Source organism: Phocoena sinus, chromosome 13 (assembly GCF_008692025.1).
Source record: "Phocoena sinus isolate mPhoSin1 chromosome 13, mPhoSin1.pri, whole genome shotgun sequence".
Lineage (NCBI taxonomy): Eukaryota > Metazoa > Chordata > Mammalia > Artiodactyla > Phocoenidae > Phocoena > Phocoena sinus.
Window position 1 is genome coordinate 46,579,975 of NC_045775.1, and position 22,585 is coordinate 46,602,559.

At 34.7% G+C, this 22,585-nt stretch overlaps 1 protein-coding gene across 5 annotated transcripts in view; it reads right to left on the reverse strand.

The window, feature by feature from the left end:
- CCDC88A (coiled-coil domain containing 88A) overlaps positions 1-22,585 on the reverse strand; it is a 125,952-nt gene that overhangs the window by 13,770 nt on the left and 89,597 nt on the right. For all 5 annotated transcript variants that reach the window (XM_032652632.1, XM_032652633.1, XM_032652631.1 and 2 more), the window contains exons 17-25: positions 21,009-21,147; positions 17,114-17,278; positions 13,839-14,000; positions 12,454-12,731; positions 12,079-12,222; positions 9,009-9,195; positions 4,662-4,807; positions 1,464-1,556; positions 1,121-1,335 (exon numbers count right to left, since the gene is read on the reverse strand). In XM_032652632.1, the coding sequence (XP_032508523.1) occupies positions 1,121-1,335; positions 1,464-1,556; positions 4,662-4,807; positions 9,009-9,195; positions 12,079-12,222; positions 12,454-12,731; positions 13,839-14,000; positions 17,114-17,278; positions 21,009-21,147 (1,529 nt within the window). The remainder of the gene's footprint in view (positions 1-1,120; positions 1,336-1,463; positions 1,557-4,661; positions 4,808-9,008; positions 9,196-12,078; positions 12,223-12,453; positions 12,732-13,838; positions 14,001-17,113; positions 17,279-21,008; positions 21,148-22,585) is intronic.

Below are 22,585 nucleotides of genomic sequence, written 5' to 3' on the forward strand. Positions count from 1 at the left end.
AACATCTATATAGTTTTTTGAGTGTTTTGAGAGCTGCCCATATGGAGAGTCTACCCCTGGGGGAAGTAGTAGCTGTTTTTGCCTATACTATACTTCAGAAGAATAGTACTGAAATTCATATATATATACACACACACACATACACATACACACACATATAGTTTACTATATGTATATATGTTTATATATGTGTAAACATATATACATACATATACTTTTAAATTTAGTGATTCTGGTTATAGTGTGAGTGGATTCATAGTATCCTGTTTACATATTTTATAAGAACATTGCTAGTAGTCAAATTCTTGTATATCTTCAAAGGGCCTACCACTGGATTCTTTTCTTTCTCTTAAAATACACTTTTTTAGGCTTTTACTTTGCTCTTGATGTTTAGCAAAGTGCACTAATAATGAAATCAAGAGAGTATTAATTGTATAGGGCACGTTATGATATTATACTTCTACATTTGTAATTTAAAAAGTTAAATCGCAAGTTTATGCACAAACTTATATCTCTATTTTATTTTCATTGAACCTTTACCAAACAATCCCTCAATAACTTTTATAACCTTAAACTATTTCTAAATCATTGAATAACATTCTCTTCAAATTCATAGCGACTTTTCTTTGCTTCCCCACAATGTAACTTTTCTCCAATTTGACAGCATCAAAGTATGAGTGAGACGTCATTATAAAAAACCTTATTATTAAGTTATAAATAATTTTGAAAATGAGCTCTTATAAATATTTCTCGGTTGCTCCTCAAAATTGCCCTGTGAAGTATGACACAAAGGTAAAAGGCTTGCCCATGTTAACAGGACTAGCAAGTGGCAGAGGTATTCTGGCTCTCATTTCACTGGTCTTTCTGTACTATTTTACCTCCCTGGCCAAATGATGGTATCTCTGTGTATGGTATTTCTCTAAATACACAATATAGAAAATCATGTGGTTATGCAGTATTGCAGTAGGCAATGAATTTTAAAATGATATGGAGTTAAAAAGAAACACATTCATCAGACTATTATCCCAAAGGACTGTGGAAGCTATTTAAAAGAAATCTTCAGTAAGGACTCTAAATCAGTACTAGAGATCACAAATGTTTAAAGAGTTTAAGCACTCACTGCTGCTTTTCTTGGTCCCCAGAGTTTGGCCATCTTCTAAAGAGTTTGAACCTACTGAAGAACTGTCTTGACTATCTTGATGGGGGAGTTGAAGAAATCCTTCACTGGAGTCTGAGCGGGTTGGTGTTAATGTTAGTGATTTCTGACGCTCCCGATTAATGTCCTTCTTAGACTTTATCAGTTTTCTCATTTTTAGAGTAATCCAGTTGCCTCTCCTAAAAAATAATTTAAAAAAATTCTTATCAGTCTAACATTCAACATACGAGTCCCTCTCAAAATCAGAAGCTTCTGTTTTGTTTTGTTTTGTTTTAATAAAAATGAAAATAAACCTGGTTAATAGTACCTTCTAGGAGGAGATGGGTCATAAAATTTGTATTGATCCATAATTTTCTCTTCTAATTTCTCCTTCTGTCGTCTTAATTCATTTAACTTATCACTATAAAAATAAAAGGACATGCATCATATTTTGTACAGTTATGAATGGTATTATTTGGGAACTATGATCTAACTTCTCCCCAGAACATAAAGAAATACAGATACCACGGTTGACAACTAAGAATTTAATAGGTAGTAACAATGGAATTATTCTAAGTTTCTCATTTTCTTTAAATTTACGACTTACTTAAATAAAAGGACATAGGACTTAAAGTTTCAATTCTTCAATAGGATTTTTGTTTGAAGAAAATCTTCCATATTACAATATCATCATGACAAAAGAATTCTCTCAACATCTTTTTACAGCTATTAAACAACATTATATCAACACTGACTATTCCCCTATTTCTGGATCTTTAGTATATCAAATCATTTTTGGTATGAAGGGTGATTTATCATAATTTATATAGGCAAAAAATTAAAATGTTGGATAGCTTGCTTAACAGTTACAAATACAATAAGTAATACTACAATGACATCTTCATGCAAACAGATTTTTTTCCTTTATGGCAGAATTATTTAGGCTTAATTTACTAGTAGAGAATTATTTCCTGCCTCCAGGTATGCATGAAAAGACTAGCTTCACCACAGCTTCACCACAGTTTCATTTTTATGTTCTTCACAGTATATATTATATAGGGAAATGAAAGTAAAATGATCTCTCTAAGAAAACTGTGATGCCAAAGAATACTATTTATTAAACAAATATTTAGCGATCATTCACAGTGAGGAAGGCATGAGCCATGAGGTGTATATAAAGATGAATAGTAAGTTGCCCAGCTCTGCTTATAGTACAGTAGGAGAGAGAAGATACATACACAAATGACTGTTATAATCCAAAATAGTAGTCATGACAAAATAAAAGTACCATGGAAGTACCAAAGGAACTTATAAAAGGGAAAATATTTCCATCTTGGATGACCAAGGAAAGCCTCATGAAGAAAAAGGCCATATCAAATAGACTGACACAAAAAATAAAAATGCTAAATTAAACAGCTGAGCTGAGAATAAGGAGTGAGGGAGTTTCACACGTTTAGATTTAGCTTAACAGAAAATCAGAAGTATTGAAGGTTTCACTACAATGTGACATTATAAAATCTATGCTTTAGATACCTTAACTCAGTGATGGCAGAGGATATTATCAGAAAGGATGGAGGTAAAGAAAGCATTCAGGATGCTAATGGGGGTAGCCTAATTGAGTGGGAGGGAAGAATTAGGGTAGTGGGAAATAGAAGGAAATGATTTGAGAGTTTATATGGAAGAAGAACTTTGTGAATAGATGTTGCCATTAGTTATACCACAGCTCAAATAGCACACAGCCTATACCTCCCAGTTCTTTTCTCCTTTTACCTGCTGAAATATCATCAGGAACTCCAAATTCTCAGTACTACTTATTCACTGTCACTCCTACTAGGACGATGTGACAGAGGCATTCAGGTCGAACTGTCTGACATGTAAGATGATATTTTAAGTTTAAATTCAAAAAGTCAGAATAGGTACTAATATTTATAAGTCAACTGTATACATACAATCACTGAAACCTTAGAAATGGATTATTCACCAAAGGTCATAATATTAAGAAGAAAAAGTGTTGGATAATACCTCTGCTTAAGGGACAGGAAACTTAAATGCTAAAATTTTAGATACACTCACTGCTTCTTAAGCTAAAATACCCCTTATGGCAGAGAGTAAAGGCATACATGCTGCCAAAAGGATTAAAGGATTAAAGATCCAAAGTGGCCAGCCAAAAATGTGAAATTTCTTTGAAATTTACATTTACCTTAAAAGTTCACACAAACTCTACCTTTTGCTCCTTGGTATACCTGTGTATTAATATAAAAATAATGTTCCTTGCCCCAAATTTTGTAATAAAATTGACACTTAAAAAAATGTATGGTGTATCCTGGTTTCAAATGTGCCCTGAAGCTCACCATTATATACGTTAAGTCTGAAAGTCACATATTATTTCATTTACGCCTTAGGGTAATGCTGGAAGTAGGTGTTATATCTCTATTTTAGAGAAAAAGAAACCAATGATCAACGAAATGAAGTAACTTGTCTATAGTCACATAACTAGTAATGAGAAGAATTAGGATTTGAATTAGGAGCTGTCTGATTTCAACATCTGTGCTATTTCTATTATACTATGGTGCTTCTCATTTAGGGAACAAGAGGAAGAGAAGAATTTAGTAAAGATGAATCATGGTGTATTACAAAGACTATCCACTGAGCTAACCTGGCCAAAATCTCTGATTTTACCAGATTCCTACACTCTCAACAGAGAAACAACTTACCAATAATTAAGCTCTGTCAATTCTATCTTTCACATCTCTCTTGTATTGATATTTGATCTCAACTACCATGGCTTATGAATTATTTTTCATTAGATTATTGCAACAGCCTTCTTAAAACTTAGTCCTTGTGTCTATTCTTAGAACCTCCAATCTACACTCTAATGTCATCAGTGGTTTAAACAAACAATTAATCAAACAAGCAAAAAGCACAAATCTGATCACATTACTTCCCGATCAAATTTTTCAGCAAGTCTTTTGTACGGCAAAGAAAACCTTTGTCAAGTGGCTCCTGAGTGTTTAGCCACTTCTCTGCTACTCCTCCTTCCTCAATTTTGTTCCAGCAAGAACAATTAATTTTTAGATCCTATACCACAGTAATAATATACTTTCATCACACCTCCTGTTTCTGCATTTGCTGCTCTCTTGGCTGGTATGCCTCCTTAGGCAAACTCCTACTGAACCTTTAAGTCTCAGCTCAAGCAATCATCTTTAGAAAGTCCACCTTCTCTTGCAGACTAAGGTATTCCTTCCCTTATATTTGCTGTATTTCTATGGTTTCCTATACACACCTCCATTACAGAATTTATTTGTATTTCTTGCTTTATATTAATAGTTCATTAAGAGTAGGATCCATGTGTTTTTATGTTAGTTTTTCTGGTTATTAGCCCAGAACATAAACATTAAAAAAATATATATCGAAATAATAATGTTGAAAATCAAGAAAAATTAGCATTGCATTTCCTCTGCCACCAGGTATGGCAATGATAAAATCATGAGTAATATTTCAGAGTGCAAGATTATTTGGTACCTACATGTACTGTCTTTGTTCAACATGAAAAAGATCCTTGCTTTCCATATTCTGCTCCAATAGTGTTCTGTTCTGTAGCATTAATGTCTGAATTTGATCTAGTAGATGTCGATTTTCCTCTTCTAAATTTCCTTTAAGTTGGCTTAGCAACTGTTTAAACACAAACATTTATTTTTAAAAATATCAACATTTATATTTAACATAAATCCCCAAAACATCTGAAAAATATAAGTACTTCACAAAGATTTAAGTCTTCTGCTATTTGAACAATCAGATAGTTGTACTCTGATTAGAACATGAGTGATTATTTTAGTAATAATGACAGCTAAAGTACTGGGTTATGTGCTGGACACATATGTTTTCTTAATTCTCACAAACACTGGGTTTAACATATAATAAATTATCTAGTTCCAAAAACAAACACTGCTTTCTTTACAGCTGTTTGACTTAGAGTCCAAAGCTAGATTCCTATCTCTGGCCTTCCGTTTAAGTAGCTATAAAATGCTGAACAAATTAGTAACTCTCTGAGCCTCAATGACCCCACTTATAAATTGAGGATAACAACTCCCATCCCCCAAGACTGTTGCAAGGATTAAATAATATATGTAAAGTATGTGGTGTCATGCCTATGGCACACAGTAGGTACTTAATATACCTCATTCTTTCCCCAACCACTGTTTTCAAGAAACCTTAACAGTTTGTGTATAATTTTTATGGCTTGATCCAGGGGAGTCAGGTAATCTAGTATCAATAAATGGGTGGGGGCTTCCCTGGTGGCGCAGTGGTTGACAGTCCGCCTGCCGATGCAGGGGACACGGGTTCGTGCCCCGGTCCGGGAAGATCCCACATGCCGTGGAGCGGCTGGACCCGTGAGCCATGGCCGCTGAGCCTGCGCATCCGGAGCCTGTGCTCCGCAATGGGAGAGGTCACAACAGTGAGAAGCCCGTGTACCGCAAAAATAAGTAAGTAAATAAATAAATAAATACATAAGTGGGTGGTATTACTACTGATTATTACTAGTAGTTAGGCTGCCAGCATGATTGAGCTGCTTCTTCTCTGTAGTCAATAGAAATTAGAAATATGCCTTAGTTAGGCCAGAGGTTTCAGTAGAAGTCAGAGAGCCCAAAGTAGTGATTGTCAAAATTTAGTGTCACATGTAGAATATATTTTTTAAACGTAGGGAGAAAAAGCAAGAAAAAAAAAAAAGAAAAAGCAGAAAGTATACTATGAATATCCATAAATAGCCATCTAGATCTAACAACTGTCAATACTGTGCTATATTTGTTTTATTTATCTATATGTTGTTAAATTGAAATACAACATATGTGGTAGATTCACTGCAAAATTGAATGCAGTGCTCCTCCCTGTACCCTCTTGTGCTGTGACTTCTCACTTTTCCTATCAAGAAGTGGAATCTACTTTCCCTCTTCTTGAATTTGGAATGCCTCTGGCCAAGGGAAGGAGGCAGAAGTGATGGTGTGATAGTTCCAAGCCTAGGCCCCAAGAGGCTTATGTGCTTCCCTTCAGTCTCTTGGAATCCTATTGAAGGATAAGAGACCACATGGCACAGACAAGTTACACCAGCTGGGGCCACCTTAGACCAGCCAGCTCTCAGGGTACGTGCCAGCTAACTGCAGATACAGGAGCAAGCCCTACCAAGATCAACTGATCTTAGCGCACACATCAATGCAGATTAGCACATCTGCTCAGCTAACCCAGACTCATGAGCAAAAATAAATGTTTACTGTCCCTTACCACTGAGGTTCTATGGCTCTTATACAGCATTACTGCATCAGTAGACAACTGATAAAACACATATACAGAAAAGAGAACAAATTTTAAGTGTATATACAGCTCAGTGAATTATCACAAAATGAACTCATGTGTGAAGCAGCACCCAGATCAAGAAACAGCACATTAATTGTATTCCAGAAACACTTGTTGTGGTCTCTTCCAATTACCACCCCTTCCCACAAAGATTAACTACTATACGAACCTCCGACACCATGGATTCATTTTTCCACTCCCTCCAAATCATGTTATTATATGACTTAGCCCCTACCCAAGGGTTAGCATTTGACTCAAGTTGGGACAATCAGCCAGGGATAAGGTAGTTAGGGCCCTTTCTGATCTCTCCTGAGCAGTCTTCTAGACCACCAGTGACATGTAGGACCTTATCAAGACAAATTATGGCTAGCTGTCTCATTCCTTGGATCTCCATGTTAAATTTCTGAGTAGTTTCCTGGTCTGTGACTTGCCACATCTAACATTCCAACCTCAGGCTATCTGACAGTTGACCTTTGACAGCCCTCCTGGGTGTGGAACTCTCCTGTTCTCTGCTCAAATCAAGCCAGTCCCCTCCAGTAGCAAAGTGGTTGGTTTTCAAGGCTTGCCCCTTGCCTGAACTACCAGGTATGGAGAAAAGGGAGGAAGGGACTAAGAACGGGAGAAGTCACATGATTAAATGCCTCAAACAACCTCCTACCCAAAGCTGAGTAGTTTTTCTTTAACAAATTCTTCTCAATTTGTTGTATGTCTTTGCTTGAGTTCCAGAGCCCTAAAAAGGTTGTTTTTTATAGTTCTGTCCAATTTTATTGTTTCCGGGGAAGTTGATTTTGTCATGTTCTTCACTGTATGTCATGTTCCTCTGTAAGTGTATTACCCCAATTATATTTTATTTAAACTTTTGTAAATCACAGGCAGAATGAATGTTCTATAATTTCTGAACTCTGTTGGGTAATTAAATATGTATGATTCCAAACTAATTTTTCTATTAGTTTGTGATTTCAGACAAAAAGCTTTTAAGTATTACTTTTCTGATGCAGTCTATTACTAATTCCATTTAAGGGTTTGCTTAAGTGCTGGTTTCCTAAAAGTTCCAAGAAATTCAGATGTTAAGCTATACTCAAGCTTTAACAATTTAGGGACAAATCATAAAATTTAAGAATTATTTAAGGCTTTCAATATCCTTTTTCTATTTCAAAACTTTTATCACTTTATCAAACAATCATGGGAAGAGGCATGGAATTATGTTAAGAGTAGACCTGTATACATAAGGCAGATGTCACTTCTGTTCAAAACGCTCCCATGGCTCCCCTGTTTTACTCAGAAAAGTGTTTTACATTGGTCTATAAAGGCAACATATCTGGCCCAGGCATATCTCTGAGCTCATCTCCTACTACTCTCCCCGCTTTGCTCATTCCACTCCAGCCACACTAGCTTCCTTGAGTATTCCTCAAACATACCAGTATTCCCCTGACCTAGGTTCACTGTGTGGGCTGTTTGCCTGGAATGTTCTTTCCCCAGATATCCACATAATAATACACTAATCTTCAAATCTGTGTTCAGGGATGCCTAGTTAAAATTTCAATCTATACTCCCTCATCCACTTTGGGAGTCCTTATCCCCCTTTACCCTACTCCATTTTTACTTGCACATAACTTATCATCTTGTAACATACCATATGTTGCAGACTAATCTTCAAAATGGTTACAGCAGTATTTCCAGTCCATATGCTCTTCCGGAATCTTGCCATTCACCATCAAGAGGCTGAGTCTATTTCTCTTTCCCTTGAACCTGGATGGGACTTTGACTGCCTCGGTGAATGGAATGCAGGGGAAATGATGCTGCATGACTTCTGAGGCTTGATCATTAACATAGACATGGCTTCTGTCTGGCTCTCACCACGTTGTGAGAAAGCCCAAACCAGTCCATGGGGAGAGATCACGTGAAGAGGAAACTGATGCTTCTAGCCGATAGCCAGCATCAACACCAAACATGCACTCAGCCTTTCAATCTTCCAACTGAGGGCCCAGATGCAAGTGGAGCAGAGACAAACTGGCCCCACTGTCCCTGTCCAAATTCTGACCCACAGAATATGTGAGCATAAAAAATGGCTGTTTTATACCACCATGTTTTGGAGTAAATTGTTACACAGCCGTATGTAATGAAACACTGAAACACTATATATTTCACTTACTTATTACGTTTATTGTCTGCTTCCTTCCACCAGAATATAAGCGCCACAAGGAATGAGATTTTTACCTTTTTGGTTTACTAATACATGCCAGGTGGTCAGTAAACATTTTTTCATTAAACAAGAGTTAATTTTTCAAAGTATCTGAACATATAAGTTTAAACTAATAATAAAAATTGTTGAAATTAATGATAAAGGAAGAAGGAAGTTTTTCTGAATGATTTGTGAATTTCAATTATCCCTGACCAATTCTTTTGGAAATACCCCACTAAACATATACTGCTATTATCATTATTATAATATGATTGTTTACTTTTTAGGCAAGTCTTGATACCTAAAGAGAAGGAAACAGCAAATTAAACTTATTAAGCTCACCTCACACTGGTTATTTAGCTTGGTGGATGTGATGTCCAGTTGTTGGTATTGTTCCTTTAACTTTGAAAATTCAGCTTCTAATCTTGTTTGTTCCAGTCTGGAACTATTTAGAAGACTTTTCAAGTTTTTATGGTCAGTTTGTAAAACTTCAGTCTCTTTTAAAAGCTGATTATATGTATGATTCAACCTATAATTAGAAATCATGATATAAATAGAGTTAGATTCTCTTAATAGATTTCATTATAATTTACAGTGTGAAAATGCTGTAAATCACATTCAGACATACTTAAAGAATATAAAAGATTCTCTTGCCAGTGATTAAACTTATCAAGAATCAGTTTCTAGTCTGTAAAAACTATATTTTAAAACTTTTAAGTATTAATTGAAAAATATTTAGATTAAAGGACAAAAGAGAAAATAACCAATCCAGTTTTGATTAACCTAGAGAATTCAGATTCTACAATTCAACATGAAAAATAAAGAAAAATCAGATTGAGCAAATTAATCAATCCAGTATGAGACATGGTAATCTATCAATCTGTTGCCAGATAACTGAGATATACAAACTTCAATCAAAATTCTAGTTATTGAGGGCTTCCCTGGTGGCGCAGTGGTTGAGAGTCTGCCGGCCGATGCAGGGGACACGGGTTTGTGCCCCAGTCCGGGAAGATCCCACATGCCGTGGAGCGGCTGGGCCCGTGAGCCATGGCCGCTGAGCCTGCGCGTCCGGAGCCTGTGCTCCGCAACGGGAGAGGCCAAAACAGTGAGAGGCCCGCGTACCGCAAAAAAAAAAAAAAATTTAGTTATTGAGATTTCTGCAGTTGTGGCAAATTGTTCATATTTATGCAGTCCTCAATTATTCATGATAAATTTTGGATTTTTTTGTAAAAATCACAGTATAGCCTTTTCTGTTCCTTTCCACTATTATACCTTTAGAACAAGGTCCACTGACCTCTAGGAGGGAGATCAGCAAGTTCTTTCTATAAAGGACCGGAGAGTAATAAATACCTTAGGCTTTGTGGGTCGCATGCAATCTACAGCATGCTCTTCTTTTTTGTCCCCCACCACAACGTTTTAAGATGTAAAAACGGTTCTTTGTTTGGGGTTGTACCAAAACAGGCTGCAGGCTGGATGTGGCCTGCTAAGCTAGCTGTAGTTTACTAACCTTCATCTTATGGAAGGAATTAAGATCAGGAACCCACAAAAGGTGGAGGGAGCCAAACAAAATAAACTTTTGCTCAGGATGATACTTGCTCAGAACATCTAATAATTTAATTCAACTCATTTTCCAAACACTTTGAGTACGCTTATAAGAATTATAAATAATAAAATAATATTTTAAAAAATCATGACTTGGTAAAAAAGTAAAATGGCAAGACCAGAAACATACAATAAACACTCCATTAATAGGTTGAATCCATGTATGAATGCATGCCATGTGTGTAACAGCTGGGCAAACCTCACTGAGGCATATAGACAGCTACATAATGCTTCATGGCAGGAGGGGATATAAAGAGGTAGAATAAACAATGTCCTCAATATCATCTCACTGGCAAATACTAAAATAACCTCTTTAAGAGAGTTTTTTAACATTGTCCCTCAAAGCTGAGAACGTTAACACCAAAATGCAATTCAGTGAACATAATTCTAAAGAGACCAAGACAACCTAGTCCACCAACTTTCTTGGTTTGGCATTATCTAAGATTAAAACTTACGCTATTTAGAGAAATGGATAAACTACTGTTCTTTAGATTAAGTCTTCACAAATATCTTTTATTTGTAAAAGAGCTCTTTCAGGTTTTACTTAAAACCTTTTCTTCCCTTAGAACACAGGCATGAGTGCATAAAAGCTGGGCAAGAACAGCATTGAGAGACAGAAAATACTCTACTCAGGACCACTCTTCCCTTCCAAGCCTGCATAATCTTCTGGTTCAAGTTTGTCATGCTCAATTTCTTCTTATCATTTAGGCTGAGTTCTTTCTGGAGACTCTTCATTAATGTATGCAAAACAGATTTCTGGAAGGTCTACTCAAGTTCACAAACTGTCCCAGTTTGGTGTGAATCCCAACAAGGAAAAAAGGTTAGGTTGAAGATGGGACTTCCAGACTAAACGTATTCCCCAATGTTATGTATGTAATATGTTCTTGTATCCTATAACTTGTCATAATTTGGTCTTCTGTTGTTTATACTGTACAAATATATGTTCCTTGATTCTAGCTTGGTGTTGAGCTTGTTAAAGTTCAAATCCATCAGTACAGAATTTCTAGTTGTAAAAATTCCTAAATTAAAAACTACTAAGTATGAAAATGAAAATGGCTCTAGAAGCCTAGGGATATTTTTAATAAAGGAAAAGAAATGGATGTTTAATTCTAAAAATAGATTGCATTAAATCTGTAATAGGACAAATACTCAATGAATGATCCCCATTGAATTTTGTGTGCTGTCTTTCAGCACTTCTGCTACGGCAATGTAAAAGCAGTACAAATGTTTAGGCTGTCTAAATTTTTCAAAGGCTTCCAAAAATTTTTTGAAAATGTACTCTTATGAAGTAGGGTGATCACCAGTTGACAAGTTTTGATTTTCCCAAGGCTTCAAATTAAAAAATAATTGCCCCATGGCAATATGAGACCATTAAAACCTAAGACAGTTAAAACTAAAAGTACAAACAATGAGCTAGAAAATGACATAGCTGCTCACTTTTAGCACCTTCAAAGACAAGAATCAGGATACCAGACTAGCAGAAAGAGAAAGACATAAAGAGTCAGGTTTCATTACATTCTGTCTCAATAAAGTATGTAAATTCTATCGACATACATGGAAATTTTGTTATATAATGTGGCTTAAAAACTTAATTAGTTGAATAAATCAAGAGAGAAACAACAAGAGAAAGCAGAAGATCCAGGTTTTCGTCTGTCATTCTATAACTAGCTACATGATTTCGGTGGGTAATTTACTTACTGCTCTGGGGTCTTTTTAAAAAATTCTAAGTTATGGATGGTACTACAAAGGGGCAACATACACGTTGGATATAATGAATAATACAAAACTAAAATATATAAATATTTATTACCTATCATTTTCACCACAAAGTTTCTTGTATTCTGCAGCTACAGTTTCATGGTTTTTGTTTTTAAGCAGCATTTTTTCCTGTTCTACCTTCAGTGTTTTTTCCAAATCTTCCAATTGTCCTTTCTGTTTTAGTAACTGATTGTAACTGGAAAAAAAAGTTATGTATTTGGTTTATAATATTTCCTTAGAAAAAAAGAAAACATTTTAGAAATAAAGGAAACAATAGTAATTTATTAATATGTATCACATAAAACATGTAAATTTATATATATGTCCTACATAAATTATCTCAGACCTGTTTAACATATACAATTTATTATATTACCCACTGAAAATTGGTTTTAAGTTAACAGCACAAGAAAAGATAATAAATTACCGATCTTCAAGGTCTTTATGTTCCACCTCAAGATTTTTGTGGGCAGACTTTAGAGTTCCATGCTTAGCAATGAGAGACTCATACTCTGAAGCCTGTCGTTCATGCAGAAGTTCCAGCTTTTCATGATCTTTGATCAGAGAATCATAGAGAGATTTCAGGTCTTCTCGCTCTTTGATTACAGATTCATTTTCATTTTCTAAGGAAGACTGCTGGATTAGGAGTTGTGCATTCTGGTTCATAAGTGAGGTACTTTGGGAATTCAGAGTGGAATTTTCAACCTACAAGAATGCATACTGTATTAGACACAAGAAAAATAGCTTATAATGTTCTTTTTTTTATAGTAAAAGACAATGTTAACTTTAGGAAGCACTAAATAAATCACTGCGGATATATTCATATTATACTGAGAAAATTTGGATTTTAGCACCCTAAAGAATAAGGTTATCATTTAATTTTGATTTTTGGTAGGTGTTACGATATATATTATGAGATACATATCATATATATGTTTGGGGTTGAATTATTTAATTTAATTAATTAATTTATTTTTGGCAGAGCCGCACGGCTTACAGAATCTTAGTTCCCCGATCAGGGATTGAACCTGGGCCCCCTGCAGTGGAAGCGTGGAGTCCTAACCACTGGACTGCCCGGGAATTCCCAGGGTTAAATTATCTTGAATGAAGGTGATTAGCAACAATTCCATGAAAAAGAACAAAATTTGAAATGCTAGTTTATCATTTTCTAGAAGTTGAGAGTTGATAGAAGTAAAGAATTACTTGTGAATATTCAATTGGTAATTTTCTCAAGTCTAAATTAAATTAGTATTTGCTGTATCATTTGGAAAAGAGTTAGAGAAAGAAGAATGTTTAGATTCAGAGGGGGAACTTCTTCACTTCTTTTTAAGAGGTTTCAGAGTGGTTGCACTTTCCCCCACTTGACTGTTCTATTTGAAAAGACACTGGTAGTGTTAAGTGCAAGATGGATCATTTGAATTAAGGATAAGTCCGAAGACAAAATTCTCATGCTGTGTTGTTTTCCAGTAACTTAACTAATAGATATGCTGCAATCATACTCTAAAACAAGGGTTTCTACCTGATTAATTATTAGCAGCTTGATGAAACGGGTAAAAGCCCATAAAGTCAATAAAAATAAAATTATCTTTATTTGATGAGTAAATTTACTACTTAATTTAGAGGCTCTGACATTTAAAAAATGCTGATATCCGAAAATTTGGCAAAGCACATATAGAAATACTTTATCTTCAACTAATTGTTAAATTCTCTCTCTAGGAAACAATGTTACCATGTCTAGTCATCCTTATTTTAATAGCATAATAGCATAATTCAAGAGTTTTGTTGCATATCCCGATAATTTTACATTACAACCTGAAGCTTGGCATTCTGTGTTTGAAGAGTGGTATTCTGCTCCTGTAATGATACTGTCTGCCTCTGAAGTGCAAGAATCTGAGCCTGCAAATTATTGTTCTGTGTCTCAAGTTGCTTCAGTTGAGTTTTCAATGCTTGCTTCTCTGCTTGTAGTGTAGCATTCTGAATAAAGAAATCACATATTTAAAAAAAAGCAGCATCAAACATATTTCTGTTTAACAAATACTAGAATATTATCCAAGTGTTTATTACCATTATAATCCAAAAAAACTCAACAATCTTAAAAGAGAAAAAGACAAAACACTTCCCCTCTATCCCAAACTGTAAAAAGATATTTAATCTAAGGAAAAGAAAGCAATACTAAAACCCTAATATACTATTGTGTCTGTGCTCTGCCTGCTTTATAATGTCCAACAAATAACATATTCCATTATACATATATTTATTAACACAAAAAACTAGAATGGGATTGTCAGTTCAATGGTTTTTATGCTGTTCAAAAGTGCCCAGAGTGCATGGGGCTATGTCTAGCCAATGGAGTGTACCTTTTCAAATTGCCCAAAGGCAAATATATATATATATATATAAAATATATATATATATACACACAGAGATGTGCGCATGTGCATGCACATGCGCGCGTGCGCACACACACACACACACACGTGGTGGTCCCAGGGGTAGCAGCAAAACTAAGTATTTTATAAACACAAATATTTGGAAGAGAAGCAGGAACAATCTAAGCCATCTGTTTAAAAAATTTAGTCCGTAATAGACTTAACAGATGTTACATATTTTCTTTAGTGTTTTTTTCATGGCATAAAACACTCACTAAAACTCTATTTCATCTATAGGACTTCTGGAGCAAATCCAGACAAAACATACTATTTTCAATTTTTCCAATACATATGGCCATATTTCAATTTTATAGTTAAACAGCTGAATTACTATGTAAATCATTATATTTAATGTGATAGATAATAAAATGTTTGTTATGGATACTACATTTTCAAGATCATTTCTAAATAAAAATTAGCATCAAAAAGTATAAACAAAGAATCCTTTAGAAAACCAAAACAAAACTTTAATGTACACGGCCAGAATCTGTATAATTGCAACATGCAAAGAAAGTTACAACTGAATCACAACAGATCACATTTATCGTATCTACCTTATGGGACAAAGACAACATTCACTTTATAGGCCTTCAAGTTATATATACTACATATCACTGCATAAAAGGCAAGTCATGATTTGACCCATATATTATACCATAAAATCAAAGCTGAGGAAGAAAAATGCTTTAAAAATGGGTGTTGATATTGTACTTGTGTTTTGTTCATTTGATCACATAAAAAGGATGAAAAAAAATTTACACTGGAAAATAATATGGAATAATGATGTACTTGTATACCATTTTGATACACCAAAGAGGTGAACCATTTTTCACCTACACATGTTAACTACTATTATAGGTCAGCTCTTTAGAAACCAAAATGTACAAACTCTAATGATAAGTCTGGGTATTCCCTAAGAATAAGAAAAATTCCTACAGTCTATAATGAAGAGAAGAGATAACTGAGAGTAGATATCTCAGAACAAGAAAAAGTTTACAATGGAAAAGTACAAAGTTAACAATATATGTACTAGCAAATGCACAAAAATTACCAGTCTAATATAGGGTAGACATCTTTATAAACCCATCATCTAAAATGGCTAAACTATGACAACCAGGTAAATTTTTACCCCAATGGAAATTTATAGAAGAAGTCAACGGAAAAAGAGATTTATCTTGTACATTACACACCAAATTTTCTGAAATGTAATTATTAATCCAAGTGATTGATCTATACATATATATCACTGAATAATGAAACACAGGTATTCATATATGGCTGATATATACATAAAAAAGACATAAAATAGCTCGCTAATAATATAAAACACACAAAACATTTTCTCCTATCACTTCAATAAAAATTAAAAGGCTGGTAATATCCAATGTTAATCTGAAAAAATAGGTATTCTGTTAGTGGGATTGAAAATTGATATTTCTGAAAAGCTCATATGATTATATCAATTAAAATTAAAAAGCAGAAACTAACACAGCATTGTAAAGCAATTATACTCCAATAAAGATGTTAAAAAAAATTAAATACACACACATACACACCGAAATATGTGTGTGTATATATATATATATATATATATATATATATGCTCTTTGCCCTATCAATTCTACTGAAAGGAATTTATTACCCTATGAACATGTTATATACGGATTTTCATTGCAGCAATATCTGAAAATAAATGTCCACTGATGTGGGATTTATTTAAATTATGGTAACATACACACAGAAAACGGAAGCAAACAGAAAAGCCCTGAGATAGGAACAAATAGAAAAGGCCAATATGACTACAATTAATTTACTTATTATGTCCCAGTCACTGTTCCATGTTTTCCACATATTAACAGATAATAATAATATTATCCCCTGATTAATAAGAATGGTTGGTGGAAGAATAATATGGTATAAGGTCCGAGATACAGGCAGGGCAATATCAAAAAGGATCTTACAGATGCAGTAAAGAATATGGATTTTATTATAAATGAAATGGGAAGCCACTGAAGATTTTATGCAGGAAAATGACATGACCTGGATTATGTTTTAAAAATAACTCTAGGTTACTACATTAAGAATGGGTTAGGGCTTCCCTGGTGGCGCAGTGGTTGAGAGTCTGCCTGCCGATGCAGGGGACACGGGTTTGTGCCCCGGTGCGGGAAGATCCCACATGCCGCGGAGTGGCTGGGCCCGTGAGCCATGGCCGCTGAGCCTGCAAGTCCGGAGCCTGTGCTCCGCAACGGGAGAGGCCACAACAGTGAGAGGCCCGCGTACCGCAAAAAAAAAAAACACAAAAAAGAATGGGTTAGTTTGGGAGTGAAAGGGGCAAGCCAGTTAGGAGGATATTCTAATAGTCCAGATGAGAGATAATGGTACCTTAGACTAGAGTGGTAGCAGCAGAGATGAAGAGAAGTAGATGAGTTTGGGTTATATTTACAAGACAGAGTTGACAAAGCTTCCTGATAGACTTACATGAGGGTGACGAAGAAAAGAGTATTAAATTATTAGTTTTTCTGTGTTTTTTTAATATTAAAAAATAAACCAGTCAAGAAAGTATAACATGAACAAAGCTACAAATTAGATAAATTTTCTGAGTTATATATTCAATGATCCTTTACTTCTAAAAAACCTTATTCATACTAAACTACTTACATTTCTTTCAACTTCAATTAATCTGTCTTTAACTTTCAGAAGCTCTCTGGTTGTTTCTTGACTTTCTCGCTCCCATTTGTTATCTTCACCAGAAACTGGAGGAGAGCTCTGTACCATCTTTTCCTCATCTTGTCTCTGCTTGAGAGCTTCATAATTCTTTTTCACCTACAATTTTATTTAAAATATTTTAAAAAATTGAAGTATAGTTGATTTATAATATTGTTTTAGTTTATTTAAAATATTTTAATGGGGAAGAAACATACCACCAAGGTTATAATATTTATCATAGTTTGACTCCGCAATGGTCTGGTGAATGTGAGAGACAGTTCATTTAAAAATATGATAAGTAATATATACGATTATCATTATTATGATCACAATTTATGCTTTGCAGAATTCAACTCCTTTCCTGTAGAAATATTAAATATACTCTGCTTATATGCCATGTTCCTACAATATATTTTGTAATTTCAGATCCTACTGTTTATGACGAAAATATCACTGAAGGATAGATTAACTGGATATAGACATGTTGCTAGATACTAACAATTGTTTTTAGAGCTATTTATAGCTGATTTAGAGATTTCAGAGATTCCCATATCAGGAACAAATAAAGACTTGACACATTTAATTCCCCGTAAAAAGATACCTAAAGTTGAAGAAGTATCTATATATGTCTGGCCTTTTAAGAAGCATTTTGTTGCTCAGAATGACCTATGTTAATAAATAAATGACTTCTTTATTCAGATATTGACCCACATAAAATTTCTGTAATTCATTTTTATGAAGAGTGAGCAATCCAAGGATATATCTTATCTAGGGTTTTCTGGTTTTCTGGTATAACCAAATCCTACTTTAAGAGAGCAAAATCAAAACTAAAAACTTGGGGACTTCCCTGGTGGTGCAGTGGTTAAGAATCCACCTGCCAATGCAGGGGATACGGGTTTGAGCCCTGATCCAGGAAGATCCAACAAGCCGCGGAGCAACTAAACCTGTGTGCCACAACTACTGAAGCCTGCAGGCTCTAGGGGCCGCATGCCACAACTACTGAGCCCACGTGCTGCAACTACTGAAGCCCGCGTGCCTCAAGCCCATGCTCCGCAACCAGAAACCACCACAATGAGAAGCCCATGCACCGCAACGAAGACTAGCCCCTTCTTGCCACAACTAGAGAAAGCCTACGCGCAGCAACGAAGACCCAATGCAGCCAAAAAAAACAAAAAAACTAACAACTTGGTAGTCAGCCAAAATTAACTATTAACTTATTAACTTAATTGCTCTCTTCAATTTAAATTGATGATTATTATACTTATCCTGAATTACTAGTTTATCCTAGGAAATGATTATCATAAATTTCTAAATTAACCCCAAACTTTCTATTGAGACAAGGATATAAATATTTAAAATAATTCAATGTCTGATGCAACCTTAAGAAAGCTTATGGCTCAAACTTTGCTACTACTACTGAGTTAGAAAATAATGTGAGACTAAAGAAAAAAGGATGCCAAGATAGAATGTAATTTAAATCTTAGCAAGTGACCTAACAGGTGTTCTGGGATCCTGATTTTCCACTTTTTTTTTTTTTTTTAATACTTTCAACACCCTAATAACATGGATGGATGACATCATTTCCAGTCTCCTATTTTACATTAATTTCCCACAGGATCTTTTTTCTAGGCTTATAAGAGTTAAAGATATATGTCACTATTAAGAAGGGGACCTGAGAATAAAACTCAAAACTTCTCATTTTTAGCCCATTGTTCTTACAACTAAGTTTCAAAAGTGGTTCCTTTACCTTATGTATCATTAATCAGAATCTCTAACTTATATTCATATAGAAAATGACATCTTTTCCATCAAGGTTTCTCAAGAGGCAGCATATAGGTGCCTTTTTATCTAATTTATTACTCTCCGCCTTTTAATTGGGGTGTTTAGACTATTTATATTTAATGTGATTACTGACATAGTTTGGTTTAAAACTGCTATCTTGTTACTTGTTTTCCATTTGTCCAACCTGTACCTTGTTCTCCCTTTTTTCTTTTTCTGCCTTCATTTGTATTTTTTGATTCTAATTTTACCTCCTTTGCTGGCATTTTAGTAATACCGCTTTGTCATGCTATTTTAGCAGTTATTTTATGCCTTTATTCATATTTAGCTTTCACAGTCTATGTTCAAGTGATACACCTCTTCACATATAATATTAAAAATTAGAACAGTATAATTCCAGTTGAATACATGTTTATGGCAGGAAGCTAGTCCAATAATAGTCCAATTATGCCAAAATGGCTGGAACTGGAAGATAATGATGGAATTTTAAATCTCTATCTTTTAGACTTGAAATACATCTTATACTAACCCATCCTCAAACCCATTTATTTTCTGGCATAGTAGCTTCTTGAAATTGACTTTATTTGCAATGTAGTCACATTGCTTAAGAGGGCAAAAAATTTGGAAAATAAAGCAGATTAATGGCATCTGGCACCAAGTTTTATTTTATTTTTTTGGACAACTCTTTATGTTAACTAAACAAAGTTCCAGAATTTCTTCTGCAACAAAATATGTTTCATGTTAATGTCTGAGACCAACACCAGCAATGATGGTATTGGCAAATGAGGAACAAATCCTTTTCCCCTTCCTGCATGAGAAATTCATCTTTGGGTAACTGTTTCTCTGGAAACCTGATAAAATTGGAATATTCTATGTTACCAGGCAAGACTGCTTAGGGGAAAAATGATCTCTGATTGCTAAATTATATTTGTAATTAAGAGAACTATAAATACCTAATAGGCAGCTACACCTTTGAACTTCTCTGAGTGCAGCAACTCTTAAATCTTAAGCCTGTGAAGATCTTAAATCCGTGCCTTGGAGTTGTTGCAAGAGACGATGACTGCTATGAAGCATGAAGTCTCAAAGCCAGGGCAGCTCCCACACACAACCAACAGTCATCTGGTGAGAAGATGACTCGCAGACAATTATATGAAGATGGACACCTGATAGTGCCCTACCATCAGCTTTTATTTCCTATAGTGTTCTGAATCATATGGCTCTAAATGTGGCCTATAGTAAACTTGCTGGTCTGAATGTTTGGTTGACTGTAAAACCATTCTGGGTATGACTACAGAGCTGATAAAAGGGAGAATAAGGCACAACACGATTCTACCAATCTACCATACACTAACCCTATGGAAAGGGCAAGCCCCTTCAATTTCAGTTTATTCAGGTGGGGAAAATAGTAGCCCCTGCCTCACATACTTCACTGAATAATTCCAAATATCACAAGAAAACAAATTTAGAAAGGACCTCAAATTTTTGGATCAAGTGCTTTCTTATACCACACATACTGTTTCCCTCTACTTGCTATCCTCACACCCATATCTTTGTCTACCAAACTTTTACCTGGATTCTCCATAGGAAAAGAGTGCCCGTGAAGTGTCAGAATCACACTGAGAGTTCTTCCCAATGAAATAAGCCTGCCTCTTCCCCATCCCACTCTCACAATTCTGATATGTCGCTTACTGCATGAGGGACATTCATAGATGAAATAGGATTGAATAAATTATAGTGTATAGACAAAATAGTTTGTTACAAACTACATGACAAAGATCTGTTTAAGAATATTCTAAAATTTAAGAAAAAGGAAGAATAGACAAAATGTTAATAAAATTGTTTCATTTTTATTTTCTACTTTACACTTTTCTGTCCAAATATTTGACAATTTGGGAGTTCCCTGGTGGTCCAGTGGTTAGGACTCGGTGCTTTCACTGTCAGGGCCTAGGTTCAATCCAGGATCAATCCCTGGTCAGAGAACTAAGATCCTGCAAGCCGTGCAGTGGGGCCAAAAAAGAAAGAATAAAAAAAAGACAATTAAAATTCTTTCCAAGGAAGTCACACTTACTGTTTTAAGTTCTTGGCGCAACTGCTGGTTATAATTTGTGGACTCTTCTAATCGAGCTTCTAGTGCAGCGATTTTTTCTTCTTTTATTTCAAGGGACTTCTTTAGAGTAGATTCTAATTTTGATTCCAAAAGTTTGTATCTATAATCCAAGTATAAAAATAATATAGTTCATTATTGGAGGTCAGAAAATTATTTTTAAAGATAATTTATGACCACAGATACTGATATTATAAATAGACTTTATAAAATAGTCTTTTTAAAAAAGAAGCAAATTAAATTATTCTGCTCTTACTGCCCACTCCCCCTTTTAAACTATTCCTGGTAATGAAAAAACAAAAAATCACTGAGTACATCAGTAAATCACAGCTCCAAATTACATTTTAGGCTGTCAAAAGCAAAAATTAGTACTCAAAAAAGGCATCTGGAAGATCTGAATCTCAAAATATTCCTTTCAGTTTTATAAGAATAGAATCTATACAAAGAGTAAGTGTGGATTTATCACATTATTAAGCATTCATCTATGATATTAATATGTAATGTATTTATACAAGTACATATGAATAGTTGACTTAAAGCTCACTGAAGACTTTACATTCAGGGCATAGAGTACTTGCAGAATATTAAAAAAAAAGGAATGATATGTTAAGACACAAGATACTGGCGACAGAACAGGAAGAGGAAGATAGATCTGAGTGTCAAAATTTTAGTTACCTTTTTGAATGGTGGGTTCATAAATATTTATATTATTCATAAGATTTTTATTTTTTTTACAAAAAAGGACAGTTCATGAACACACTTTGAGAGTGAACCACAGACTAGGAATTACGGATTAATCTATTTCTACACCTGAGAACCTCAATGACTAAACCAAATAAAACCAATGAGAAACTTTTATCATACTCTGCCTCTTACTGTAATTAATTTGTGTGTATATATTTTCTGCTCAGCCAGATTTTAAGTTCATTGAGAAAAGAGAACAAATCTCACTCATTTTGGTATTGGCTTGAGTCAACAAACAATTTTAGAGCATGTAATGAGTGTGACTTTGGATATATTAAATTTGTGATGCCTGAGTTCTGGACTGTCCAGATAGAGATGTCCAGTAAGCAGAGAATAATATGGGTATTAGCTGAGATGATGGACAGGAATGCTCATGGAATGGATAAGAGGCTTAACAACATAACCCTAGGAAACCATATTTAAAGAGAAGGCACAGGAAAAAGAGCTGTTAAAAGAGAAAGACAAGAGTGATCACATTGCACTCTGTTTGCAATTCCACCACTAAATTTACTTTGTTGCACTCTATCTATTTATACATTCAATTCCACAATTAGACTGTATATTCCCTGATGGCAAGAATAAATATCTTAATAATAAAGGGGGGTCAGAGGGAACAACATCAGTTGAAAGATGAAAAGGTTAGACTAACAAAAGAATTAGGGATACCATCTGAGATTAGAGGTAAAGACAGATGCAGATACACATAATTCCAAGATGGAGGGGATGGAATGTTAAGGGAATTTATGTCTGTGAACTCTAATTTTCTTTGTGATGTTAAGGTTAACTTACTTGCTGAG